General features: G+C 36.3%; 1 protein-coding gene and 1 non-coding gene across 3 annotated transcripts in view; both read right to left on the bottom strand.

Moving 5' to 3' along the window:
- The window catches only part of PPP3CA (protein phosphatase 3 catalytic subunit alpha), a 311810-nt gene that overhangs the window by 67086 nt on the left and 216746 nt on the right, over window positions 1-27978 (bottom strand). For both annotated transcript variants that reach the window (XM_061164328.1, XM_061164330.1), the window contains one exon: window positions 7112-7236. In XM_061164328.1, coding sequence (XP_061020311.1) covers window positions 7112-7236 — 125 coding nt within the window. The remainder of the gene's footprint in view (window positions 1-7111; window positions 7237-27978) is intronic.
- Window positions 24818-24890, bottom strand: TRNAG-CCC (transfer RNA glycine (anticodon CCC)). The gene has a single exon. It is a non-coding gene; the product is annotated as a tRNA-Gly (tRNA).

The raw sequence follows: 27978 nt of genomic DNA, 5'->3' as shown, positions 1-27978 counted from the left end.
AACACATGGTTGGAATGAGGGACAAGCTACTGGCAATTCATCTGTGGTGCTACCTATGAACAATCATCATTTCTGTCAGCCCATATGATTATTTATTAAGTCAATGGAAGTAAATGTTTGAATATACAGCCCTAGTTTTAAAGAAACTAGCCTTATTGAGTTGTTCAAGCCAGATATTGTCCCCAACTATGTAATTATAATTGAATAAACCAAAATGATGAGATAACATCAAATTTTAAATATATATATTACATTAAATAATTTTACAATGACTAGTTTGTGCTTATAATTATTACCTAAAGTTCATGTGAAAGATGATATTACTATTTCTGAGAAGTTGACCAATTGGCCAAATGGAAGGATTACAATCTTTTGATAAGTATAAAAATCCCCTATTATCTCAGTGGGTGGTAGGTGGCTCAATGAGTCTCTCTTATGTATCAGGTTTAGAGGGCGCACTTACAATGTTCTAGCAAAAGGAAAGTATATTATCAAGCTTGTCTCAGATTTCAGAGAAGATATGCACTGTTATTAATGTCAATGTGAGAGTCATTCTGATTTTAAATTTATATGATTGTATCTTATGTATATTTTGTTTCTATATTATGTATAAGTAGTGTAATTTAAAATTATAAATTAAAAATATAAACTAAATTATAAATTATATATGTATATATTTTTTCCAAATAGATTGCTAACATTGGATGCTTGATTTGGAATAGGAACGGGTATGTGAAATCTTTTAAAAATCATATTCAAGTGCTCGGGGCTGGTGCACGGGATGACCCAGAGGGATGGGACGGGGAACACATGTAAATCCATGGCTGATTCATGTCAATGTATGGCAAAAACCACTACAATATTGTAAAGTAATTAGCCTCCAACTAATAAAAACAAACCGAAAAAAAAATCATATTCACTTGTTGAAATTGTATTTAAGGCATATACTGTGAGAAAGACTATGTGCTTTGGCTATACTGTAGTTACTTTTTAAAAAGATTTTGCTTTTCGCTTTCACTAAAGCATAGTTTATATCCAGTGAAATGTACATATCTTAAATGCACTGGTCAATGAATTTTCCCATATGCATATTCCCATGAAACCACCACCCAGATTCAGTCACATTTCAGCGTCCAGATGGCTCCCTTGTGCCCCCTCTAGTATCCTTCGGAAAACATCACCACAGTTCTGAACTCTTTAGATTAGTTTTGCCTATAACAATTTATTTTAAAGCAAACCTATAATCTCTCCAATAAAAATCTAAACTGCAGTTTAACCCCACTCAGACACTACCAGAGGCATCACATTCTAGAGCAAGCATACTCTTTCTCTGCCATCTGTTAAAGATCATGTTTTGACATCAGCTCATGGCTTTATCACCTCTAGTCTTAATTACTGCAGCTCTTTCATAACTGAAACCTCAAAGGTTCTATGGTTTCCTTATCATATCTATCTACCTTTTGAACGATTCAATACACATTTCATACCCCTTATTATGTAATGGATGTAAAGCTCCCTGCATGTAGTAGAAATTTAGGAAACAGTAACTCCTTTCCTATAAGTGAGAAGGAAGACAGCCAGAAAGGAGAGGGAGCAGAGAGAGAATGGGGGAGAAAAAAAAGAGATGACAGAGAGAGAGAGGAAGGGAGGGAGGAGGAGGGAAGGAGGAAAGAAAACACTAAAGAAAACTCAATTTCCAAATTCTTGGCTCAGAGGACCCTAAAAATAAGAGTCCTCTTTTCACATTTTATTTCCCACTCCCCTGTGGCAAGAATAAAATATCTTCCCAAACACTGAACAAAACCACAAATGCAGCCAATATGGAATAAGTGGCATGGTAAATGACAGGGCAAGGGTGGATTGGAGAGTGGAGGCCCGCCAGCCTTCGCCCGCAACATCTGGTGGGAGAGAGCTGCCAAGCACAACTCTGTCTTGCTTGCAACTATTTTGTCATCTAAAGTTCTAACATTCTGGAGATCTAAAGAACTTAAAATTGCAACTTGATATTCTTTAAAAGAAAACAAAAAAAAGAAAGAAAGAAACCCCATGTCAAACATTATCATAATTAATAAACAATGAAATAAAAATTAGTTAAATAGCTGTTTTTTTTGGTCCATGTGATATCAGATGGCTAGTCTGAATAAAATTTTCATTGGATTTACTGAGTAAGGTAGAAACAGAGGCAAGTTCAATTGGCTTTTTTTTTTTTGCATGGTGATATGTAAATCAGTTGCACTAATCACTTTCAACAAGACTTTGACTATTTTTTCCAATCTAAGTAATTAAACAGATATTTACAATTTAACTTGGACTTCCCTGGTGGCTGAGATGGTAAAGCATCTGACTATAATGCAGGAGACCAGGGTTTGATCCCTGGGCTGGGAAGATTCCCTGGAGAAGGAAATGGCAGCCCACTCCAGTACTCTTGCCTGGAAAATCCCAAGGACGCAGAAGCCTGGTAGTCCATGGGGTTGCAAAGAGTCAGACACGACTGAGAGACTTCACTTTCAATTTACAATTTAAAATGAGCTTGGTTTTATCAATACAAAAGATTGAGCATTCTCTAATCTTTTTATAAATTATTATCACAGACGTAGCTTTTTCTTATGTATCTATCTTCGTCAGTGAAGCAGCACGAAGGATATAATTTTCTTCATTAGTTTAATTGGCTCGATTACAGCAGTGCAATGATTTACTTTGTGATTTATTCTTAAAAACTTGTATAGGGGAGTCAAGAAGGATGTAAAGGAAGAAGCAAGAAAGTAAACATATATGTGTGTATATATATGCTTCAGAATGTACCAAGCAGCTTCCTAAAATAACTATACATGCTATGAAACATTCCAATCAAAAATGCGGTCTCTCAGGCACAGGACGATCAAGTGAGGGATGTGTATTGGCTGGGAAAAGACCCAGATTTCTGAAATGTCACGTGCTGCTCCTCTCAGCCATCATTTGCCTGGCCTGACAAGCACATAGAGAAGCAGCGCTGGGACCAGCGATGTACCATAAAGGCCATCGGATTCAAGGAGACAGCCCAGCAGCTTCCTCCTCATGTCTGCGGCCTCACTCTGTCACCTCACATCACCTGCTGTACTGTTTGCTTGTTATTCCCAGGCAGAAGCACGGAACATCGCCTGACGTGCCATGGTCCATTCTAGTCTATGGGTTCACAGCTAGTAAAGACAATTCTTCCTACTTCAAGGAGTTTGAGGCCTGGGCTGAGATCTAGTCATTAGTACCATGGGAGGAGCTCAAGGCAATGCCTTGCAGTGCAGAATGGCTAGAAAGGGAACCCGATGAAGTGAATAGAAGGAAACAGCTGTGTGCGCCTCTTCTTCCAATTCTGAGTTTTCCCTGCATTCTCAGAGAAACACACTCAGCCATGAACCGACATATCTAAGCTTATATGTGTGTATACACACACACACACATAGACACAGAGATTAGACAGCATAGTGCCATCATCAGAAAGAGGATGGTATTCTATGTGAGACAAATTATGACTCCCAGGCAAAATCACCTCTCTTATCATTACTCAAAAGCTTGCTTGTTTTATTTGGGCTCACTTTGTGGGGAACAATTTCTAATTTTGGCAGAAGAAGAGTGGAGGAGAGAGCGAGGAGGGAGTTCATAAAATGAGCTTCATGTACTGCCCAGAACACATTACCCAGTGCCTGTAAATACTGCCCAGCTGAGACTATATGAAATCTGAACCTACTCTTCAAAGCTAATTTGGTAAAAATTAAACTTAAGTGCTCTTCTTTGTTCAGAGAATAGCCGAAGGAGAAGACTTGCAGTGGAACTCTGAATTATTAAGATGAATCAGGACGTCTGTGAGGAGATACTACACTCTGGAAAACTGAGCTCTCATTTTAGAGTTTGTCTTAAACCAACAGGATTGCCCTTTAGATTATACTGGTGAGGGAGTGGACTATGCGTGCATGTTTGCACACCTGTAAATTAATAAAACAGTATGTAAAAGTGTCCGCATCACCTATGTGTACGTCAGTGGCTCGTTTTGTGGATATATGGCCAAGGCATGGGATATTGGAAAGAGCACAGACTTTCCATCTTGGCACTGCCATTTACTGTGTGGGAGCCTCTCTGAGCCTTGGTTTCTGCAGGCTGGAAAGGAAGACATTCACAAGCTCCTTGCAGAGCTATGAAGAATAAATGAGATCATTTATACTAGGCAAACAATACCATTTCTAACTTGCAAACAAGGTCAGGTTCCTTAATCCACAATAAAAAACCTCACAGTATCTTCAGTAAGTACATTTTATATAAATGACTGTTCTGTTTTAAATAGGATGATATCACTGAGCCATCTCAAACCCCTCAAAGATCATAGTCTAATCAAAATGGATCATTTTTACTTATGAGGCCATCAATTTCTGTGATTTTGTGTGCATGTGGCAAGTCCCTGGGGCTGTCCTCTCAGACTTCTAAAGTTTAATTAAAGAGCTGTTTTTAAAGATGGGAACTATGGTACATGCATCTCAGAACTTTTAAATGTCCTCTGATACTCACATTTGGTATTTCCCCAACATTTGCTTTCAGATTTTTATTCTTTGCTTAAATTACAGAAGATACTAATGCATATTATATAAACTATCATGGTTCAAGTATCTAGATTAATTGTAGACTAAAATTAAAATCTACTGAGGAACCAGTTAGTGATTACTGCTTCTCAACTTCTTCACTTTAAAGAAACAGTTCTAAAAAAGCTCTAATTAGAGAGAGTTTATGAAGTTTCAAGAGGTAAGTAGACTGGTAAGGTTAAGAGAAAAAATTCTAACACAACACTCTATCATTTGATTGATAAAAATAATCAGTCCCTACAGAAGAGTCTTCGCCATTCTTTGCTTAGAAGATGAGATTCAAAGAAAATATAAAGTATACCGATTGTGTTTATTCTCAGAACCTTTCATAGGAACATATAAATGTCAAATGAATAATGTCAACTTGAGTTACTAAAATAATTTTTAAAAATATTTACTTAGATTCCACATAACCTTAATTTAAGGGAAGTAACAGAAGCTCTTTACCTCCCATTGCTGTTTTCTGTCTACTGCAGTCTTTCTCAAATCTGTCTACACATGGAAATCACATTTAGCCATGTCAACAAACTCTGGCCCACAGGAAATAACCATGCCCCTTCTGGAAAATGTCCTCAAATGAGAGGGCATACTCTTTCTTTCTTCTTTTCCTTTGAGTTGCATGTAATGTGAGAACATGAGGGCCAAACCTGGTGTGACCCAACCTCTTGGGTCATGAGGTTGACTTTGGAAGGAGGTCACACTCATCAGATCAGTAAGGCAGAGAGTCTGGGCCCTGGGGCCAGGCTGAGTCACACCAGCCATGGTCCACCCATCTATGGGTTTTTACTTGAGAGAGAAATAAATTTCTGTTCAAAATCGCCATTATTTTTTTCTTTACTCTTGGCAGATACTGGCCCTAAAGTGATACAAAGGTCTTACAAAATCTGTACTCCATCACACTTCTCTGCTATGCTGGTGAAGTTAGCCGATGAATGAGGTTTCACAAGGTTTTTAAATTTCTTCTTCTGTGCTTTTCTCACTTCAGTTTTCCTCTGAGCTAAATCTTATTTGTTCTTTGTTTCTTACCCCAGCCATACATGCTCTCAAAACTCTCCCAAATTTCCATATTCCAGTGGTAATTATTTTCTGTACCCCTTTTATCCCAAGATTTTAATAACCAGTTCAAATAACAATTGAATCCTGGATGACTATCTGTTTTAGACTTCTGATTCTATAGAGCTTTTTATAGTTATATTTTCCTGTATTGATTTAGCCTTTTAGAGAGCAAGGATGTATATTTCTTTAAATTCTCCTAATTACCGTGCATATATATTTTATGTTCTTGATAAAACTTGCTTACTAAATGGTAGAAATACCTAAATGCATTTCCATTTTTCTGAACTTATACAACCCTCCCTCCCTTACCAGCATGAATAATCAAGAAACATGTGATCTTTAAATGTGATTAATATACTGATGGCTATATGTGTGTATATATATATATATTATATTTTATACATATACATACTACAGACACACATACATATGGTCAATGACTGGAGGTGAACTGAATTGGAATACCACCCCCTTCAAAAGTTAGTGTAACAGTTTAAAAGTAAAAGCTGTCTAAGAGTGATGTTTCTAAACATTAAATATTCCTATAATAAAATATTATGATGAAAATTTAAAAACCTAGAATTTCTTTTATAAATGATTACTATGAATGTATTACATTGGTGTGGGTCTTCAGTAAATTTGATTTCTCTCTTTACTTAAGAGTAATTGTTTTCCTTTTTAAAGTATTATTTCCAAGAGTACATAGAATGTCATCTGCTATAGCATGAGCTCTTTAAAACTTATTCTTATTTATAATTATTTCTTTTAATAAGTATTTATAAGCCATTTCTATGTATGAGACACCACATTAAGCACCAGAAAGAAGAACAAAGGTGTGAATAAAACAAGACCCTTGCCTTTATTTTGAATGTAACTTCTACTTACCTGAAACAGAAGCAGTTGGGAGGCTGAGGAAGAACCTCTACTCAAAGATTATCTGTTTTGTTTTAATGAATGATTTTGACAAATAACCCTAGTTAGATGACAGGTTCCATACAAGACAGAACACAGCATCTGTAAGTGTACTCACACATACTCACACACAAATGCAGACAGACAGACACTCGACTATCAATTTACAAAAATAACTTAGCGCCTCACAAGATATAACCACACAAATCTGTTTATTTAATCGACTTTGATTGTTTCTCTCAACAGGAGACAGAATTATCTAATATAAAATACGATGCAATTTTTGCAAAGTTGCAAATCTGTCAAAAGTACAAAAGGCAAAATCTTCCTATTAGTCAATTCCTTGACATTTCTATGCAATAAAAAGCATATGGGAATCAATGAAAAATAGGAATATATAACATCTCCCAAAGTATATGTATTAAAATTTATTGTTAAATACTAGGGATTTATTTAACACAATAATATTCACCACTTTTATTTTGCTAAACTAGTGTTAATTCATTACTGAGCAGCTAAAAGGAATCATGCAGACTTACTTCGATACTGAAGTACCCTCTGTCAACATAGTCCCCTAAGAAGAGGTAGCGAGTGTTGGCAGGAGATCCCCCCACTTCAAAGAGTTTCATCAAGTCAAAGAATTGTCCATGGATGTCCCCACAAACTGAAAGAAACAAAGAAATTTCATTTTATGGTTATATTATGTTCCAATTCTGAATTAGATAATAAAATTACAAAATTTTAGAGCCAGAAGGAATTCAGAGGTCATCTTAGCCACAACATTCTTTTGCAAAACAGGAAAGTAAGACAGAATTTCCAAAGTTAATCTGTGGCAAACCTCGCTTTTGCGTCCAGGTCTCTACCACTTCACAGATTAAATAGAAAAATAACAATAATAATAATAATAGCTATTATTGTTGTGTGTTTAACAATTCTGCACCAGACACAATGCTGAGAGTTTTACACACATTTTGTAATTTAATACTAACAGTGTCACGGAATAGGTTTTCCTTTTGCAGATGAGTCAAAGAGAGTCAAACAATTTGGCATAACCTATATACTGATACCTAAATATGTATCTATTACATGTTATTGCCCCCTGAAGAAAGGGAAATGTTGATATGCATTATAAAAATTGTATTTAATTGACTCTAAAATGTCCTCAATTATAAAACACATCATTATTTTAGGTACCACTGAGAAAAAAAAAACAATTAAATTTAAATTGATATCATAAATGAGCATTTTTATAAGATGAACCATAGTATCAGATGTCAAACTTTTTTTAAATTTTGAAATGGAATCCTGTAAAACAGTATAAAAAAATTGCTGGGAATTGCAATTTCTTAACTTTCTCACCTTCTCTTTCAAACAAAAACTCTTAAAAGCTACGTAGCCTCTCATTTTAAAAACCACTTATTCAGTACTTGCTATTTCATCTGTTACTTTCAAATCTCTGAAAAATATTATCTCCATTATGGTTATATGGCTAGGCAAGATCACTGTTAAAAATGAATGATACAGAGTTTCAATTCAGATTTGTCTAATTCAAAGTTTTTGCTGTCAACCATCATGTTACAATATCTTTGACATTTTATAGGGTTTACATATGTGTATATATTTAATATTTTAAGACAATTTTATGCTTGAATGATGAACATGATTTGGCTATTTCTTTCATGCTAAGAGGTTCACAGGATGAATGTATCGGTGAATAGGAAATCAAGAGGTCAAAGGATGCTTGCTATCTTTAACACATTCTATGCTGCAGTCGAAAACAAGCTGAAATGTCTTAAACTTTATCCCTTTATCTGATGAAAGTTGACAGAAGGAAGAATGAATCAAAGGAATTCATTGATTTAAAAAAATACTGTAAAACAATGGATGAATGAAAATGTCATATAAATTCCCATTTTTGCTATGTAAAAGACCCTCAGCCTTCAATTCTGAGAGATTCTGGGTAAGTTGCTCAACTTTTCTGAGCCTCAATGTATTCATGTATAAAAGTGGGATGATATTGGTACTTTAACTTACTTGGCTATTGTGAGAATTAAAGGCATCAATAATGTAATGGAATTAGAAGAGCTCCTGATATGAACTTGAAAACTGTGAGATCAAAGTGGCATTTCAAAATAGTTGTATCAAAAATACCAAGGTACGAGAAAGAATGGGATTCTGGTGCTTGGGGTAAAGGAGGAAGGAAGAATGAAAAGCATTCTGGAGCATCTTCTTCACTTTTCCCTCCCCTCCTATCCTCTCTTTCCCTTTCCATTCCTCCATTTCAATTCCTGGCCATGGCTGGAAATTCATGGATCATTATTTTTTATATCGTCCTGTCAATGACAAATACCAAGACACTAATTCAGGTTGTGGACCATGAGCTTTGAATTACTGACATACAATTGCAGCATAATCTGGCAACCAGAATCACACAATTTTATAAATACATGGGTTCTAGATGATGTAGACATTAAGGACAACTTTTCTTTCATTGGAGTACAGAATTACATCATTGTGAATACAATTTTATAAAAACTAGAAAGTAAGCTCTTCTTTTTAGCTTACAATAACTTTGTGATAAGAGAATCTCAATGATTTATCAATACAAGATCAGCACAATTACTGGATCTTGGCTTGATGATATAAAACAGCAGGGAGCAACTGCTGTAAAGTTGGCATGGGAAACAAGATAGCCTGAAATTCAGTTACTAGTAGGACGGCCACATTATCACTGACTTTACCTTACACCAGCCACGCAATTCAAACCATGCTTTTACAGTAAGGGCCACTTATGATAATCTTCAGCAAAGAAAAGCAACTTGCATATACAATCATAAAAAATATGCAAAGTCCAATGAAAGAAAACAGTAGCTCAAATAAAATATACCCAAATAATTGAGATTTTGACTAAGGTTTAAGGATCTCCCAGATCAGTTTAAGTGAAAACTATGTATCTTTTTTTTTTTTCCAAAATCATTTTTATATCTATTTGGTCTCCATCCTATTGCTTTTCTTATTCAGTAGATGCCAGTCTTCTCTGTCTCAAATAGGCCACGTTTGTTTCTTGTACACCCACAGGCTGACCCTTTTCCATCCAGTAAGTCTCAGCTATTTGTCAGTATACTTCTTTCCAAAAGCATTCTTCTGTCCATTAACTTGTTTTACTTTCTTCATAGTACTTATTACTCTCAGGAATAATCTAGCTGATTAATTTGCATGTCTGTTTCTTCCCTGGTTCTTCCCACTGGACTACAAGCTGTATAAGAACAATAACCTGTGAGAAGCCGTCAGCTCTTGTTCACTGTAACCCGGACACGGAGAACAGTGCCCACCATCCAGTGGGCACACGAGAAATGTGCTACCCTAGAATTCTTCACTGAGCCTGTGCTGTGCTGAATTTGGAAACCCATTCATTACAGAAGTCAAGCTTCTGAGGGGCCCCTCAGACTGACAGAGATGGACAACAGTGGGAGTTTGCTCTGGCGGAAGCTGAAGGTCCTTAACTTGTCTGAGATGGTACTTGTTTGAAACCTTTTAAGTCACAGCTTTCAAAACAGTGTGTGGCAAAGACTGGGGGAGAATGAGGGACCTCCATGCAGGTTACAGTGGTTTCTTTACCTGGTTCTGCACCAGAAACACTTGGCGAGCTTTTGAAACTACAGATTCCTGGGTCCTGAATCAGAACTTCAAGAGATGCAGACTGATAACAAGCTCTCCAGTGGTTCTTATCTAGCCAGTAAGATGAAAGACCAATGCTTTCCACCCTCTGTCTCAGCAGACTGAGCCTTCATTCTGCATGCTTGTGTGGTTTCCCTCACAGTACGCAGAGGTGGGAGAGACACACACTGGAAAGGCAATTTTGTTCAATGCTAATCCCAGGTTGGTGTGAGATCGGAAATTCTTATTACCCGAAAGGATGATACTGAAGTGATTGTTTGATGGAGGCTAAGACAGAGGGACCAAGCTAAGACAAATGATAACAAAGAGCACACTTATTCATGCATTTGAATGTGGCTGTTGCTCAGGCCTTGTGCATTTCAGCTTTCAGATAAAGAATGTATCCCAAAGTCCTAATATTTGGGAACATTCACTATTTTGATTTCAAAAATCAAGAAGACAGTTACCACCACACTGAAGTATCCATGCTTCAGTACCCAAAACGATGGAGGGCGGGGTCAGGACATCACACAGAGGGAAGGGTACCATGTCACGTTAAGTGAAAAGTACAGTCCAGTAACTTTCAATCTATGCAATGCCATAGACCCCACCTTCCATCCTCTTGTGGGTATCTAAAGCATTAAGAGAAATAAAGTCCAACAAATTTTAGCTAATGAGGCAAACTATCTGCTTGGTTGCTCACAGCCTCTAACTCCCTATTGAGGCCAGGTCCTTTCATCTTCAACGTCATTGGTTTTAATAGCACTTCTAGAACAAACAGGCTTTGACAAGTTCTATTATATCTTCAAGGCAAGCTCATTCTTCACCAGATATTCCTGCTTCCCATATTCCCCCAGCTTCCCATTATTTCCTTCTCATTTCCAATGGAACACTGCTGGCAGGCAGGAACTTGACTAGGGGCCAGCTTTGAAAGCCCTACTATATTGAAAAAGCAGCAAAAATATAGGAACACAGGACATGTAATGAAAGCACTCCTAATCTCTATGAAATCATCCATCCATCTGAATGAACGTTCAAAAATACATATTATCACTTCAATAGATTATGACCAGACTTGTACATATTTCCATAAGAAATGTATAGTTATGGTAGTTAATGAAATTAACACATCAATGAAAAGAAACATACGAGTTTTTTCTGGACCACTAGTACCCTAATCCATTCCCGATGTGCTACATCATGATGGTTATTTTTCCTGTGAGATGCAGTAAGTCCTCCACCTGTTTTTATACTGAACAAGTAAGAACTACCAGGAACACTGAGCAGTAGAATTGAGTTATTGAGAAGGTTGTCGTTACCTTCTTCTTGGTTCTTCTTCTAAGTCCGGTGATGAAGTGGTTTTGAATGTGGCTGTTCTAACATCCTCAGTACAACCAAAGAAGAGGCACTAACATCCTGTGATGCTTACATGTGTTTTTTTTTTTTTTTTACTTTTCTCTCATCTACTATCAGAAAATACATAAATTATGCCTAAATAACCAACTAACAAGTAATACCAAAGCAAACAATCACTTTTAAATAATTACCTTTTACTACTATTTCCATCCCCCAGTGGCTCTTAGCCCACAGTAAATCAAAGTTTATTGAAAATGATCCTCGCATGAGTGGTCTCAACAATTTTTGACCTAAGTCTTCTGAAGAAAAGCACCGAATTTTGAAGGGGGAAACAAAATAACATACAGAAAAGATCTGTCTTTGTTTCTTGGGAAAGGAAATAGCTTTTATTTCTCATATCATTGCTAGAGAGCTAGTTATTAAACTTTGAAATCACAAACTTGGGAGGTTAATGGACATGTAAACATAAATATAAATGTGTGTGTGTGTGTGTGTGTGTGTAAAGCCACCATAAAGGAGGAATTATTTGGAGATTAGTGGTCAGTGCACCAGTTAGGAAGTCATTAAACAAGTTCAAGACATTTCTCACTGTAGATTACAGCAAAGTAGTGCTAAAGAGAAACAGCAATAAACAGCTGGGGCAGGAACAAGAGGCTCTTTGTAGTTAGCTGAGAAAGCTCTTGGGATCTACAAACTGGACAATGAATCAGTCACAGGGCAAGTCTAGGAGTCCCTAGAACTGGCACACTGCTAAGGAGAGAAGATAATGGCCAGCATATTGAGGACAAATGGCCTCTTGACAAAATAAGCTCAGAGTATGGAGGACAAGCTGGAAAGATAACTAAAATGAAGACCAAGCCTATGCTTTGCATCTCCTGACTAAGAGAAATGCCGCTTTCTGTCGAAAAGGGATAGCTGCTCAAAACAACTACGCATATATGATATATGTAATGAAAAATGTATGCCTAAATTAATGATTCTGCAAGAAAGTATACCCATATTGTAATTTAACTATTTTTCAAAGAATTCTATTGTTCCTAAATTCACATTGGCAACTAAATTGCTATCTTGGAAAAATGTAAAATGTAGACCATACCGAACATATGAGGATGAAGTCCCAGTATACTTGCTACACAATTGAGAATTTGTAAAGAACTCTGCTACAGATTCCATCCTGGGTGGGAGACACACTGACAAATGTAAGATAAAATAAAATACATACTTTCTCATAAAACTACTTTGAAAAGCTTTGACTTCATGCTCTGATCCACACATTTGGCCCTGTTTACTTGCCTATATCCAAGGAAATCCTTCAAGGAACATCATTACTGACATTAAGCAAAAATTTTATAATGTCACAGAATTCTATGTTAAAGAATGCCTATAGAAATTAGGATGTCTAGAGACAGAGGAGTTTTTAAAAACAAACAACAAAAATAGTCAAACAATACAGTGCAGGTGAAAACAGATTTTTCATGGACTGGCATTTCAAAATGGCATCAATATTATGGTTTAGAAGTCAAGTGTTTTTAATTCTTGATTCATTGTTTTTCTATAAAGATCTTTTAGTTCCTCTAAAATACTGGCTTTTATCATCTTGGAAGATTGTATAAAGTAGAATAACTTCTTCTATGAGTTTTTCCAGTTCTCACAAAACTTAACAGGCTGTAATTTTTCTTTTAGAGAAGACATTACTGAGTTGCTTAACAATTTTCACCATTAGAAGTCTACTCTACTTTCAGCTTCATTTAATCCAACCCAATATTTTTTCCATAATAGCCACATTTTTCCAAGACAATACCCTTTCTAATGTTAAGGAACTAACATTATGTGTAATTCTCAGCATGAGGAGATTATCCTATTGAATTTACAGGTTTGGTTTTTGAATCCTCTATCTGCTACAACTTTTTCGTTCCAAAACCTGCAGTTTCGTAGGGAATGATCTTACATTTAGAGGTTTTGTTAGATGCTAAACACAGCGGGTACCACAAGCACATATCTGTTTCCCCCTGTTGACAATCCAGGCTTATGTAACCTTAGTGGATGGTAAGATCAGATACAAACCAGCCAGCCTGAATAAGTGTGGTTCATTAGCATAATGTGTAAACTTCTGAAATTAAGCAATTACTGAGATAAAAGTGAGTTTCATTGAGGCATTCACCATACATCTAGAAATCTTCATTAACCATAAAATAAACTAAATAAAAAAAATAACAAGGTTTTAATTCATCAAAAAGGTACACTTCAAAATAATATTTTCACCATAATGAATACTATTTTTCAAGTGTTACACATTTATTAGGTTACTTTATAAAACACAAAATGTAAATTCTTAACCAGGGCTTGATAGTATAAAACAATAATGAAAACTCTCTAAATCAAATCAAAATTTGCAAAATAGTGACATTTCAAGGATTTTAAAAGAAAAAATAAAGTTATGAAGCTAAACACAAAACAAGAATAGCCCTAATTTTTAGCCCCATTTAGCCCCGAATTAATAGCCCCATTTTGCTGTGTAAATTAGCAGCAATAATTTCAAACATTTTCTTTATATTTTTGACACCGTTTACAAAGATAAACTCCTAGCCAGTATTAATGAGAAATGTAACAGGACAACTGAAAAAAACAAGAGTGGGATATACTGTAGATTACAGTAGTAATAAAATAAAAATGCGGTACTAAACATGAATACTTCATGAATTCTCTCAATCTCAGTTTATAACTATAATTAGACGGGAAAAAACTAGAAGAGTCTATATTTTTAAACAGTTTTACAGAAGAACTAAGCATACACAGCACCCTGGTATATCCACCATGTATTCTAATCAGCAGAAAAGTTGATTACTGAAATGTATGTTTTTGGTTTTTCTTTACCTTAAAGATGAGTCTTCTCACTATTGAAATTTTTTCAAATTTTGTTTACTGGCATAACCTAATCTATTGAATAAGAATGAATTTGTTCCATTTGTTATCACTATTTTTCTATTTGAGCATAAATTTCATATTTAACATTTTTAACAACATGCCTGTTACAGATCAATAATAACATTATAGAATTATTTTAAGTCACAGTCATGGCTGTGATACTAATAAATAGAAACAATAAGTAACATGTACAATACTTACAGTGTTATTTAATTAAATTTGGTCATGACCCTGTTCATTTGTCCAAGTTTGATCAGTCCTGAAAACTATAGCTTATTTGATATGTGGATTTATCCACATTGTGTAGTTCAGTAAACCCTCAATTGTCATCACCACATGATCAAGAGTACTGGATCATCTGTGAGATGATGCAATTTCATCCAAAAATAATTAAACTTGATAACATATATTTATATATTTATCAATAAATGAAAGCTTGTTCTCTTCACTTTCTGAAATACTGATAGTAGGTTTCAGATTCCATGAACTCCCTCCAGGATCCTGAAACATGGGCTCCCATCATAGTAACCAGACCCAGGGTTAGAGGTCTATGCCTTAGCATTCCCATCCTGGCTCTTCCAAAGTGGTATATCTGGAGGGTTTTTTTGCTTTTTTTTTTAATTGGGAGCTGTGGCCACATTATACTTTGAATTCTGGCTTTTTCTTGGACATGTTGTTTTTTCCTGGGTGAGAAGCAGGAGTGTGTAATGGTTGAAAACACAGTCTGTGAAGCTCAGTTTCATAATTGCTGTTCATGAGTTTTGGTTTTGTGTGTAAATTCCTTCTGATTAACCATAATCAATAAGCTGTAACTTTTTTGCTAATCACTTTCTTATTAATTCTCTCTGAATCAGCTTTATCATCTCAAGAAAGCATGGGCTTTTCCAAATCTTCTCATGCAGTCGCACTATATTCTTTTTTACTACAATTCTTTAAGCTTTTGACTATTTTCCCCTGTAAACCGCTACTGGTGTAACTATTTGTAGGCGGCCTCAGATGCCTCATCTATGTTGCTGTTGGTGTTTAATTGCTAAACCGTGTCCAACTCTTTTGTGACCCCACGGACTGTGCCTCACTCCATTGTCTCCACTGCCCACGGGATATCCCAGGCAAGAATACTGGAGTGGGTTGCCATTTCCTTCTCCAATGCCACACCTCTAAGAGGATTCGTATTAGACTTTTTTTTTTTTTTTTTAAGTTTTTTTTTTTTTCAATTAAATGAACCAATATAAATGAATAAAAAAGTTCAGCATGCCGTAGCACATGCAATGCACCGACGCAAGGTGAATGGTAGATGTAGCCACTATTACAGAGGTTGTCTACTAAGAAACATCTCTGCCAGATTTAGACTGATGCAGAAGTACCTGTAGTCAATGTAGCCATAAGTAAAACATACACAAAATTGTTCTATTTTCTTTCATTTTTTATCCCAATGTATGCTATCGTATGTTGAAAGATGTTAAGGCTGAAATCAAATAGACTAGGTCTCATGTTCCACAACTTCCATTTTCTAAGAGTGGGAATATCTCCAAATAGCTTTAGTGATATCACCCATCTTTCAGCCAGCAGCAGTACCACGTCCCCAGTTAGTCTCATGTTCTTTTGTTAGCAGAGCTCATTTACAAGCCCACTCTGTCCCTTGGCTGTGTAACGGCAGTCATGTTTTAAAAGCTGAAAGTGACACAGTAAACAGAAAAAATGTAAGGTATTTCACCAAATGGATTTTTTTTTTTTTAAAACTATGTTTCTTTGGTTTCTGGAAAACTCGGTTAAGAAAAATCTTCTGAGTTATGCTGTCAAATTTTGACAATGTAAAAGATTACTTTGTTTTTAATATTTTTAAAACTCAGGGAAAGCAAACTAATGATATTTAATTCTAAAGTCCATATTTTCTTCACTAATTTGGCAATTTAGGCAGTGGGGATATTCATATAAGGGATTTTACCTATCACAGACTTTGAAGTAGTCATCTCTACTTATGTCTACTAGTAAGTAAACAAAGCTAGAAAGTGCTCTTTCTAACAGATAATACTTAAATGACCTGATGGAAAGAGGGATTGATTATATTATATTGATTATACCATTTTGTCAGTAAAAACATGTTTATTTGTTATCTGAGGCATATTTGGAAAAGGAACTTTTAATTCTTAATTCAGCAATTATTACAACTATATGAACCACACAGACATGTTAGAACACATTCATTTGAAAATTAGTGAAGAAAAAACATTTTTGGGAAAGTAATTCTGACAAAGGCAATAAGCCTATCTTAATTCTACCTAGTTTTCCTTAATCTATTTATCATTTCCTTGTTTATCTTTCATCAAGCAAATATTCTAGAATATCTGGGGGAAAATGAATAAAACATTAAAACACAAAACATTTCCTTAAAGTACTGTATTAAAATGCTAAATAAACAACATTAAAGGCTGAGTACTTTTTATTTGTGCCGACTATACTGGAACCATGAAGAAATGGAAGGCATGCAAGGAATGTTCTCAAGAAATTTAGGGTACACTTGAGGAGGCACACATATACAAATGGTATGAAAAAGCATTGTCTTCCTGACATCAGAGTATTTCTCTCTCCATCCTGAAGCTTCTGAGCACTGACTCATGGTCAAGAAATATGGGTTTAACACTTAGGTCTCCCAACTGGGCAAATCATTTCATTACCTGTTTATCATGTCAAATTTCTTAACGGAGGGAGGAACACATACAGTTTTTCTAAAAATAAATAGCCAATTACAAATACTTTCCACTTACTTTTAGTAATGATTTTTTTATTTTTAAATTTCAAATTCATTAAGAAAGGGGATGAGATTGCTTTATTTATTTTCAAAAAGGGCATCAATTTTAATTTTTGAAAACTTATACTAGGTTATTTCACATTTCTGTCAGACCTAATCTTCCCTCATATTGAAGACTCCTCTTATAGGGTTGATTATATTCCAAAGAAACAAGCTGTCAATTTTGTTAATCTTTATGAATATAAATAGAGGTCACAGTTACCTAAATTGATGGAAATCATAGAATGCATAGAGCCTTTGCATTGTTTTGTATCTTTAAATATGTGACTGTCTCCAGTCTGGGCATGAATTATGTCCCACATTTCTTGTTTCTTCAGCATGTGACATGTATCTAATTAAATTATGCAAAAATCAAGTTTTCCTAACATGTTATATATTGCATATCAACTGAGCGATTACCACAAACTAATGCAGGTGTTTGGCAAACAAAAAATAGCTGCTGATAACTCATCATAACTTGTGATTTATTAGTAATCATACTTTAATATTTAGTTTAATTTTCACCAATTAGAAATGATGAATGTTTGTTATATATTTGAATTGCTAAAAGACCAGTCAGAATTATCAATCAATTCTTTTTCTTTTCTTTGACAAAATATAAAAAGAAATGAAGAACATATTCATAATGTGTTTGGTGAGTTACTAAACTAGGTGATTTTAACTAGGGAAAAGTTTGCTTTATAAAATCAATACAATTTCAGGTGCATTTCCTTATAGATCTATCTCATTAAATTTCTAGAACTCCTTCCATCTTTTATATACCTGTTTAATGCATTTTAAACAAAATCTTTAAGGTTCTTAATACTTAAGACTATCTTTTAAAATATGAAATGTCTGTTAGTCACGTCACCAATTCAACTACATTTTACAAAAGAACACTTGATTTCTCCTAGGTTGTTTTGATACTTTATACTGAGAGTTCACATGTCAGATAGGATAAAGTATTTATAGTCCTAAACAACAGCTAACTTCAGAAATGAGGATATTATATTCAGGCCTAAATAGCTGGGAGTTAGTAAGTACCTTCTTTGTGATAGGTTGTTACTTGTGAATTAAAAAACAATCATTATTCTTTCACACTGGTAGGAAGACAAGCTTATATAAATATAAAATATAACTTTACACTAAAGGAACATAAATACAATTAATTCCCTTAAGAAATAGAAAATGTACTTAGGATATAAGACTTACACACACGAGTAGGGACCAGATGGGGCTAAAAATTATATGGTATTCTCTATATTCTACAGATGTTTCCTGGGAAGCAGTTAGAAGCCAAAAACATTGGGCTTGAAACATGTGCTGAGGCAGGTGTAGCATGTATGATCCTTTACTTGTCTTTCGGGCTGTCATCCTGACCACCTTCAACCTTTCCCTTGCTAACAGTAGATCTGCACAAAGACCAGGGTGGCGGAGGTCACATACTGGCTTCAAATGTGTCCTGCAGAGCTGCAGGGGACATGAGGAATGTTAGGGGCCACTATTACAATAAGCCCCACTTTTATTGTTTTTATCTCTTGGGGTTTCAGATAGTGTTTCTTTCTCACTCTGTTTCTCCCATCTCACCCTCCTTGTGCTTGTGTGTGTGTGTTGAAGCAGGAGATGGGGTAGATTCTGCTGCTTGAAACTTGTTTATGAGTACTACTGATATAGACAGAAGTCTTACGAAAAGTCAGAGATTATGGAAATGAAGATTGGCTGATATCATCAAAGACTTAACTGAAGGGAAGTGAAGGAAGTGCTATAACATTTGTAATAAGTTGAGAATGAGAGAATAAGAGAAAGAGAAAGGTAGGAAAGTGACAATGAACCAGACTAAGTGGATTGCAAAAAAATTTGGATTGATTAGAAGGTATATGTGAAACAACAGAAGTTAAATTCAAGTAGAAAGACATCATGAGATTATGAAGGGACTTGGATTTTAGCGTGTTGTTTGAAGAAGGAGAACAATTCCAGTAATATAAGAAGATAAATCCGGCAGATGTATGGAAAATTCAATGGTGTAGAAAAACTGAAAGAAAGTTGATTCCAATTAGAGGTTCACTGCAATAATACAGTCACAAGACAATGAGGTCTGCTATGATAATGGTGACAGTGTGAAAAGATAAAAGAGGCCAAATAGAACATTCTCGTACTTCTATTAGAACCATTATAAATGACATAATAAGTAAAGTCATTCATCTGTGCCCTGATTCGATAAATATACAAGCCTGCAACATTTCAACAATATTCCATTGTGTTAGACTCTAAGAATGCAACAGAACAACTTAGATATAATCAAAGCTCTCATGCAGCTAATGAAGGATACTGAACTAAATAGGTTATTAATAATAACACTAGAGTAAAAGTCATAAAGGAAGAGATCTTTTCTCTCTTTGTTCCCTGTTATATTCCTAGTCCTCAGGACAGTGCCTGGTACAAAGGGTATCCTCAAGAAATATCTGCTGAATGAATTTATGAACAGCACACAATGGGCACAGTAGACTTGGGGAAGTTTCCTGGAGGATATGCTATGTTAGCTGAAACCTTAAGAATGAGGAGGACTTAGACACTAAATCATAGAACAAGAAGAGGGAACAGGACTCACAGAAGAAGAAACAACTTGTGGCAAATTTTAGAAAGTGAAAGGTGGCCTGTAAACCTGCAGTCTAGGTAAGGAATGAAAAGAGATGAAGCTTTAAAGATGAAGGTTCAGAGAATAACGGTTTTGTCATCCAAGTCAAGAAGTTTGAACTTCCTCCTAAGAGGAGTCACTGAAGGAATCTGGGCAAGAGATACTCTGCCTTACCTCTCATAAGTCACTCTACCTCTCTAAGCCTCAAGTTTCTAACGTGCAGAATAAGGATAATAGCAGCTACCTTGCACTGTGGTTGGGAAGATGAGATCTGATAATGTAGCAATTGATACAGATTAGTAACTCAAAGAAAGCTAAGTTCTTTTTCTCTATGATAGCTATTTTTTGCTCCATTTGATTGAAGCTGCCTCCAACCCTCTACGCCCCAGTAAATGACTACAACAATATTTCAAAGGTAAAATATCACTATCATCAGCCTGGATAAAAAGTTCTGGATATCATATATTAAAATTTACCTTTTATTTGATGGTAGGTAATGAGTAGCTGGGCTTCCCAGGTGACACTAGTGGTAAAGAGCCCACATGCCAATGCAGCAGACATGAGACTCGGGTGCAATCCTTGGGTTGGGAAGATCCCCTGGAGGAGGGCATGACAACCCACTCAAGTATTCTTGCCTGGAGAATCCTAGGGACAGAGGACCCTGGCGGGCTACAGCCTATGGAGTTGCAAAAGGTCGGACACAACTGAAGAGACTTTGTACGTGTGCACAATAAGTAGCTGATGATCCTAACTTTACATATATAGATGCAAACCATAAGAAGGGGAGTTTGGGGTAGAATGGATACATGTATAGGTATGGCTGATTCCCTTTCCTGCTCACCTGAAACTATCCCAATACAAAATAAAAAGTTTTTAAAAAGCACAAACAGGGGAACATTGCTTTCTTATTCATCTTTTTTCCCACAACATGACTGAATCAGAAAAAAATAACTGCAGAAATATTTAAAATAGAAACTACATACATATAAGTTTTACAGAAATGACTACATCGGTGTTGAGCAGCATGTTTTTATTTCCATGCTTTTGCGTTTCCATCATTTATAAAGTCTCTTAACTGGCATTCATTATTCAAGCAAGTAGACATTCACAGGTTTCTGAATTATTAATTGATGCACACAGTATTTTCCACAGTTTGTAAATACAATGTATTTGAAACAAAGAGTTTCTATATGTCTTAATAACACAGAAAATTAGAATACATCAAAGCTTCCAAGATAACAATGAAGTCTCAACGCTTGTCAGCACACAGATGGGAGGGCATAGGAACCACAGAACCTTTAAGCCACACGAAAGATCTGCTCCCAAGTTCTTGGAAAATTCTGCAATTCACAAATATTACTAAGCATATTACTGTCCCATAAAATATAGTAAAATATAATCACTGACTTCAGGCACAAATGAGTCTGGGCTTAAACAAAGCTGTCCTTTCACTATCATATCAGTTTTCTCTCTAAACATTAGTATTAATTTCTGCTACTGACGTTAGGATTCCCTCAAAGTATCTTCCAAATCGGGTCCAGCCAGCATGCTGACTTAAGAGGTGGACCCACCATTTCCAGCAAAACTGAGCCCTGGATTAAAGTGACTGGCCCTACTCACTCCTGAATCAGGTGCTGTGAGCAGGGAACGCTGCCTGGCCATTCCTGGCTCATGTGACCCTTCCTACTTATTGATGGGAGGGGGGAAAAGTCTATCATCAAAAGGAATGAGAATGGGATAAATACTCCAGGCAACCACAAACAAGGGTTTGTGTGTTAAAAAGAAAGAAAAAAAAAAAAGATTGAATTTCTTCTACTTTTGTTTAACTCAAAGATCATTTCTGTAGGCATTCTACTGCCATGGCTAGAGTTTTAAGTTCTCATTTAAGCATTTGTTGGCAAGATTTGGAAAATTCATTGAAATAATTTAATGTTCACTTTAGTATTTGTAAAGAACTTTTGATGGATTCATTTATAGTATAGACAGAAATCCCTAAAAAAACATGGCATTTTATTCTTTAGTTTATCTAAAGCTTTTCTTTCTGGCTGTAAGTCATCACCTCATCACTTCTTATTTCCAAAGGGATTGGCTATCTTTTTATGGAGATTATTTTTCATAGAAAATATACACACATACTAGACACACATACACAGATACACAGGTAAACACATACAGGATACTTAATGAAAGGAAAATGCCGAAATGAAATCAGATACTGAGAGGTCTGTCAGCCTAGTGCATAAGCTAAATTAAAACATGTAACGAGCCACTGCTAAAGGTCAAGTCTTAGAATGTAAAAACTGTGCATGCCAAGACTCTCCTCTTCTTCTACTGTATCTTGTGATGTCTAAAATATGGTGAAAACATCTTAAGTACCATGACTCATGTCTCTGAAGATGGCAGCAGGCTTCATGCAAAGATCAAGTGTGAGAAAGGCATGGAAAACTGGAAACGAAACAACTATATAAAATCCCACTTAGGGGATGATCTAATCTTCGTTGATTCAAATTCCTGTAAGGACTAGAAAATTCTACGTTAAGTAGACTTTCCATATTTCTCTTTCCACAGTTGTCATTAATATGATATTTACAAAAGACTTTTTGACTAAGATACAAAAAGAGATGAGTTTCTTAATATTTCAGCCATACTTCTTCTTACTTGCAAACAGAATTTTCTATTTGGGAAATCAAGACTGGTTATTCTGGAAATAATGATGGTACAGACACAGACAATCATAATAAGCCTCTATTTATGATGCACCTTTTATTCACAGTATCATTAAACATTTTATGAATCTAACAAACTCATATTTATCTACCAGTAAAGCTCTCAAGAGCAGACAATACCTAATGGTTATATACAGTAAATTCTTAGTTAAGTGTCTCAATCAGAAAACAAAAACATTCTCCTTCCAGGAGACTTTGGAAGCATCTTAAATAAACAAAATCTAACTGTGTAGGTTGGAAGTTGGCCAGGCAATCAAAATCTACAATGCTGCTTTTATGACGGCTGTTAAAACTATATTAACACCACCAAGTCGTCAAGAAGTTATTTATTCCACATTTGAGGAAAGGCACTTCCATGAGTGAACTGGATCCTCAGTGCTAGCTTTGGGTTTACAGCTGACCTCTTAGCAACCAGTTCAGTACTACAGGCCCTCTAGGATGTGGGTTCAAATCTGCCCCCAGGAGGACCTGAAATCTTATCTTCCCTTATCTTAGCCCAGAGGTTTAATTTGGGTTGCCCATTATTTACTTATTGAAACCTTTAGTACCTATTCACTGCTTAAATCTCAAAACATCACCTGTTCTTAGATCACCCATCACACTCCTCTCCCTATTGCTATCTTCTACTTGCTTCTGGGACACCGAGGCTTTCTGTTTTGAACTCCTCTGCTACTAGCTACAATGAAGTGAATCGTGTCCCCCCAAAAGTACGTTGATGTTCTCACCCTTGGTATCTAGGAATGTACCTTTCTTTGGAAATAGGGTTTTTGCAGATGTCGGGTTAATGTGATGCCACTTGCATTAGGGTGAGCACTAATCCAACATGACTGGCGTCCTTAGAAGAGGAAAATCTGTTTCTTGTTGTTCACTCACTCAGTCATGTCCGACTCTTTGTGACTCCATGAACTGTAGACCTCCAGGCTCTGCCCATGGAATTCTCCAGGCAAAAATATTGGAGTGGGTTGCCATTTCCTATTCCAGGGGATCTTCCTCACCCAGGGATCAAATCCTGCATTGGCAGGCGGATTCTTTACCATGGAGCCACCTGAAAAGTCCTTAAAATATGTCAAAAGGATCTTATATGCTTAAGTTCAATTAATCTTCAAATTGTCACAGGAGGTGGGTTCAATTACTAATCACCATTTTCCAGATAGGGATTGGAGAAAGGCTAAGCAACCTGCCCAAGCTAATACGCAGCAGAGCTGAAATTTACACCCAGGCATTCTCACTGTGGGACCTGAGTTACTAAGGATGGCTCTTCATGCCGGCGGCTACCTCTCTGCGGTGTCAACAGGACTTCCACCACAAGCATCTGAATCGTCATGGTGAACCAACCACCTTCCACACACAGATGTCACAAACTTCTCCTAGTAAGAGATGGGCTATGTGCCCTGAGAGATGACATGAAAATCCTTCTTAAAAAAACTCAGGAAAAGGGGAGCCTCGGTTTATATCCATTATCTTGAAAAGGTCCTGGAAGTGTTAGTTGATTGCAGACTTAGTGTATGTCATGTCTGTGCTGAAACTCCTAATGAAACAGGTCACCCTGAACTCTGTATGTTAAAAAACACAGAAACAAAACAGAATATCCAAAGGGAATATGATAAACATTTATTTTGGGCCTTGAAAACATGTTTTATAAGAAACAGGGATAATTTGGTCCAGTAAGCAAAACAGATAGCAACATGATGAGTATTTTTATGAATGAGACACCTGGTTTATTTTTTCTCTTTTTTGGAGGACAAAATAAAGGTGGTTGAGTAAAAGTTAAAAGGAAATCCAAAAATAATAATAATAATAATAAAAAAACAAAAAACAAAAAAAAAAATAAAAGGAAATCCATTTGTCCAATTAAAAAAAAAAGAAAAGATTCACTTCTAATAAGAAAACCATTCAGAATGGAGTTGCTGATATTGCGGTATAATGTGCTCACCCACTCTAGAAATATTTAAGACAAGAGGGAAGCAACAAGTGGCTATTTTTTAAAATACTCTATTTTTTATTATTATTTCCTAACAAACCTCTGAGATCTGACTTTGAACACTAGATATTATTTAATTTTCAATTAATTAATTTTGGCTGTGTTGGGTCTTAGTTGTGGCATGCAGGATCGTTAGCTGAGGCATGTAAACTCTTAGTTGTAGCAAGTGGGATCTAGTTCCCTGATCAGGGATTGAACCTGGGCTCCCTGCAATGGGAGTGCAGAGTCTTAGCCACTGGACCACCAAGGAAGTCCCCAAGTTGCTACTGTTAATTCTTCACATCCCTGTGTCCTGCCTTTATTCTCTTCTTCTTCTTTTTGGCCACTCTGTGCAGCATGTAAGACCTTAGTTCCTCAACAAAAGACCAAACCCATGTCCCCTGCATTGGAAGTGAGGAGTCTCAACCACTGGACCACAAAGGAAGTCCTTAATTTTCTTCATTTTTGATGAATGATTCTCTTCATTTAAGGTAACTTACTTTGGGTAAAGAGCTTAAACCCTCGTTCAAGTGGCAGCTACCATTAACCAACTATTAGGTTTTCAATCACTACAAATCATCCACAACTTATGCCTGGGTTACATCCTGATAAACCCATCACAAGCTGAAAATAATGTCAGCTGAAAATGCATTTAATACACCTAATCTGTCAAACATCAGAGCTTACCTTACCTGCCTTAAATGTGCTCAGAACACTGACAATAGCCTACAGTTGGGGAAATCATCTAACACAGTCTGTTGTGCAATAAAGTCCTAAGTATCTCACGTAATTTACTGAATACCATATGAAAATAAAAAAAAAAAAGAATGGCAGTATTGCTGCAGCATGGTTGTTACTGGATCAACTTTCCACTCATGTGGCTGATTGGGAATCGTGGTTCACTGCCCAGCATCAGGAGAAGAGTATCATAAACATCAATAATTCAGGAAAAGACCAAATTTCAAAACTGGAAGTATGGTTTCTGCCAAACACGTATCACTTTCATTGTAAACAAAAAATCATCATTGTGAGTTGAGAATCGTCCGTCTGTATTAGTTTTCTAAGATGTTGAGCTAGTCACCTCAATACTCTCATCTCTAAAATGGAAAGAATAAAATCTCACCTCACAGGGCTGTCTGAAGATTAGAAAGCATATTGCACTGTGATTGTCAGATACTATGACACTTCAGTGACCTTAAGATACCACTGATTATAAGAAATACCAGTATTTTGTGTATTACTAAATGAAACAATTAAAAAGTAAAATGTTTCCTTGTCACTTAAACTCTTTGTTCCATACTTTATAAGAGAAATAGTGATTAATATATTCCTAAATCTTCCTCCCATTTAGACTGACTCATCAGAAACCTTTTTCACATCAGAGTCATTGATGTTTTTTCACCAAATATCATCTGTGCTTATCAAAAGTGTTCATAATACGGTGTAGCTAATGAACTGCTCCAGTACTAAAACCAGGATTTTGTTTCTGGACTGTCCTGCTGGGTGTGTGATGGGCAATCCTCGTCTCCAGTGCTGGTAAGAAAATTGGGCTTCAGCATTTTACGGTAAGTGTTATTTCTCAGGTTTTATAAAGCATATGATTTGGCTTTGTGTGAAAATAGGAAAGTGCGGACAGTCCTCCAATAGTGAATATTTTCTTCTTGACTTGCTGTTGCTGTTCAGTTGCTAAGTCGTGTCCGACTCTTTGCGACCCCATGGACTGCAGCACACTAGGCCTCCCTGTCCCTCACCATCTCCCGGAGTTCACCGAAGTTTCATATCCATTGAATCGGTGATGCTATCCAATTAATGGACCTCAAGGTCCTGTTTCTGTGTCATTCTACAAGACAGCATTTAGTTTCGATGTCAAATAATATTTTTGAAGACGGTGTAAACAGCAATTCAACTCAACAGATGCGGTTCCAACAATGTACATAGTAACTCAGAGAAAACAATATGAACAGTTCTGACCAAGTCCATACCTGAACAGGTAACGACAACTCTATCATGACTATTGTTTGCCTAGTGATTGAGAGATGGGAGGTAAATTTCAGAGAAGTAAGAATACAAAAAGACTGCATTTTAGAATTGGTGAAATATGGTATTGTTTGATTACTGTACTGTAGTCTTCCTCAATAGTCAAGGAGTGTATGTCTTAACACATACCCCTGTATCTACATAAAAGAAGGACTCAATAAATGCTTAATGGAGTAGAGGCTGGCAGGCACATTACAGAAGGGATTTTCTAGTATTATCTAGGGCAGACTACTGCTAAATTACTTTTTCAACTTCCCATAGCAATTAAAAAGGCAAGATGTGAGAAGGGGTGTGGATGTGACTATCATGCCTTGAAATGCAACTAAAAGAACACCTTAAATAAGGAATCACAAAGCAGAGTGGCCCTGAGTCTGAGGAATGGTTTGCAATTCCAAGGCATCACGACCAGATGATGTGAGACACACAGACGTGTCTGTGATCTCCCGAGTGTGCCATCTCCACAGCTCTTGGTAGACTGAGCGCCTCAATGCCAGCCTCCCTTCCCCACTGAACCAAAGCAGAGACTAGGGCTCCCCAGAGCTGGGTAGGCAGAAGCCCAGGGGAAGAGCTGAGTCACACTATCTCTGGTTGAGATGCCTGCCTGGGTGCTATTTTTTCTTTTCATCATTGCTGATCTTCTTTTTGGAGGCTCATCATCCCACATTAGTTTTAATTAGTTGATGCAGCTCCACACCCCTCTCCCTACCATTTCTCCCGATCTAAATGTGTCATGAGAATGAGAGCAATTTACTACTCTCCATGGGCTGAGAGGAGGCATGGATAAATTTGGGAAGCTCATTATAACTCACAGCTGTCAGTCCACAAAGAAAAAAATAAATAAAATAAATAAAAAACTCAAACCAGCAAGGACTTTGGCTTCATTATTCTGTGTTATGTAAAACAGATCATTAATAAATGAGTGATTATATTTCCACTTCTGTAAAGTTGAGATCTTAACAGCATTGCTTTCACCGTGTCACTTCTCTGGGCAGAAATAATCAATGGTTGCCTTTTGCCTAAATGACAAAATCCAAATTCCCTATCATGGCACCACCATACCCTCGCTTCTCAATACAATCTGGTTCTATCTCTCCTCTCCAGCCTCGCCTCCAGTCAATTGCATTGAGAAGAAGTTGGCATTATAGTCAAGCATGTGAGCTTTAGCACTGATTACACGATTGGAATCTTGTCTTTACTGCCATTACATTCATAACTTTTGGACAAGTAACCAAACCCCAATGGATTTCAGAGTTCTCATCTCTAAAATGGGGATGAGACATCTATTCATTAGCTTATTGGATAATATTATATTTAATCACCCT

The sequence above is a fragment of the Dama dama genome, chromosome 17 (assembly GCF_033118175.1).
Source record: "Dama dama isolate Ldn47 chromosome 17, ASM3311817v1, whole genome shotgun sequence".
NCBI lineage: Eukaryota > Metazoa > Chordata > Mammalia > Artiodactyla > Cervidae > Dama > Dama dama.
Note: the sequence above shows the minus strand (reverse complement) of the source record. Positions and strands in the feature narration are given on the sequence as shown.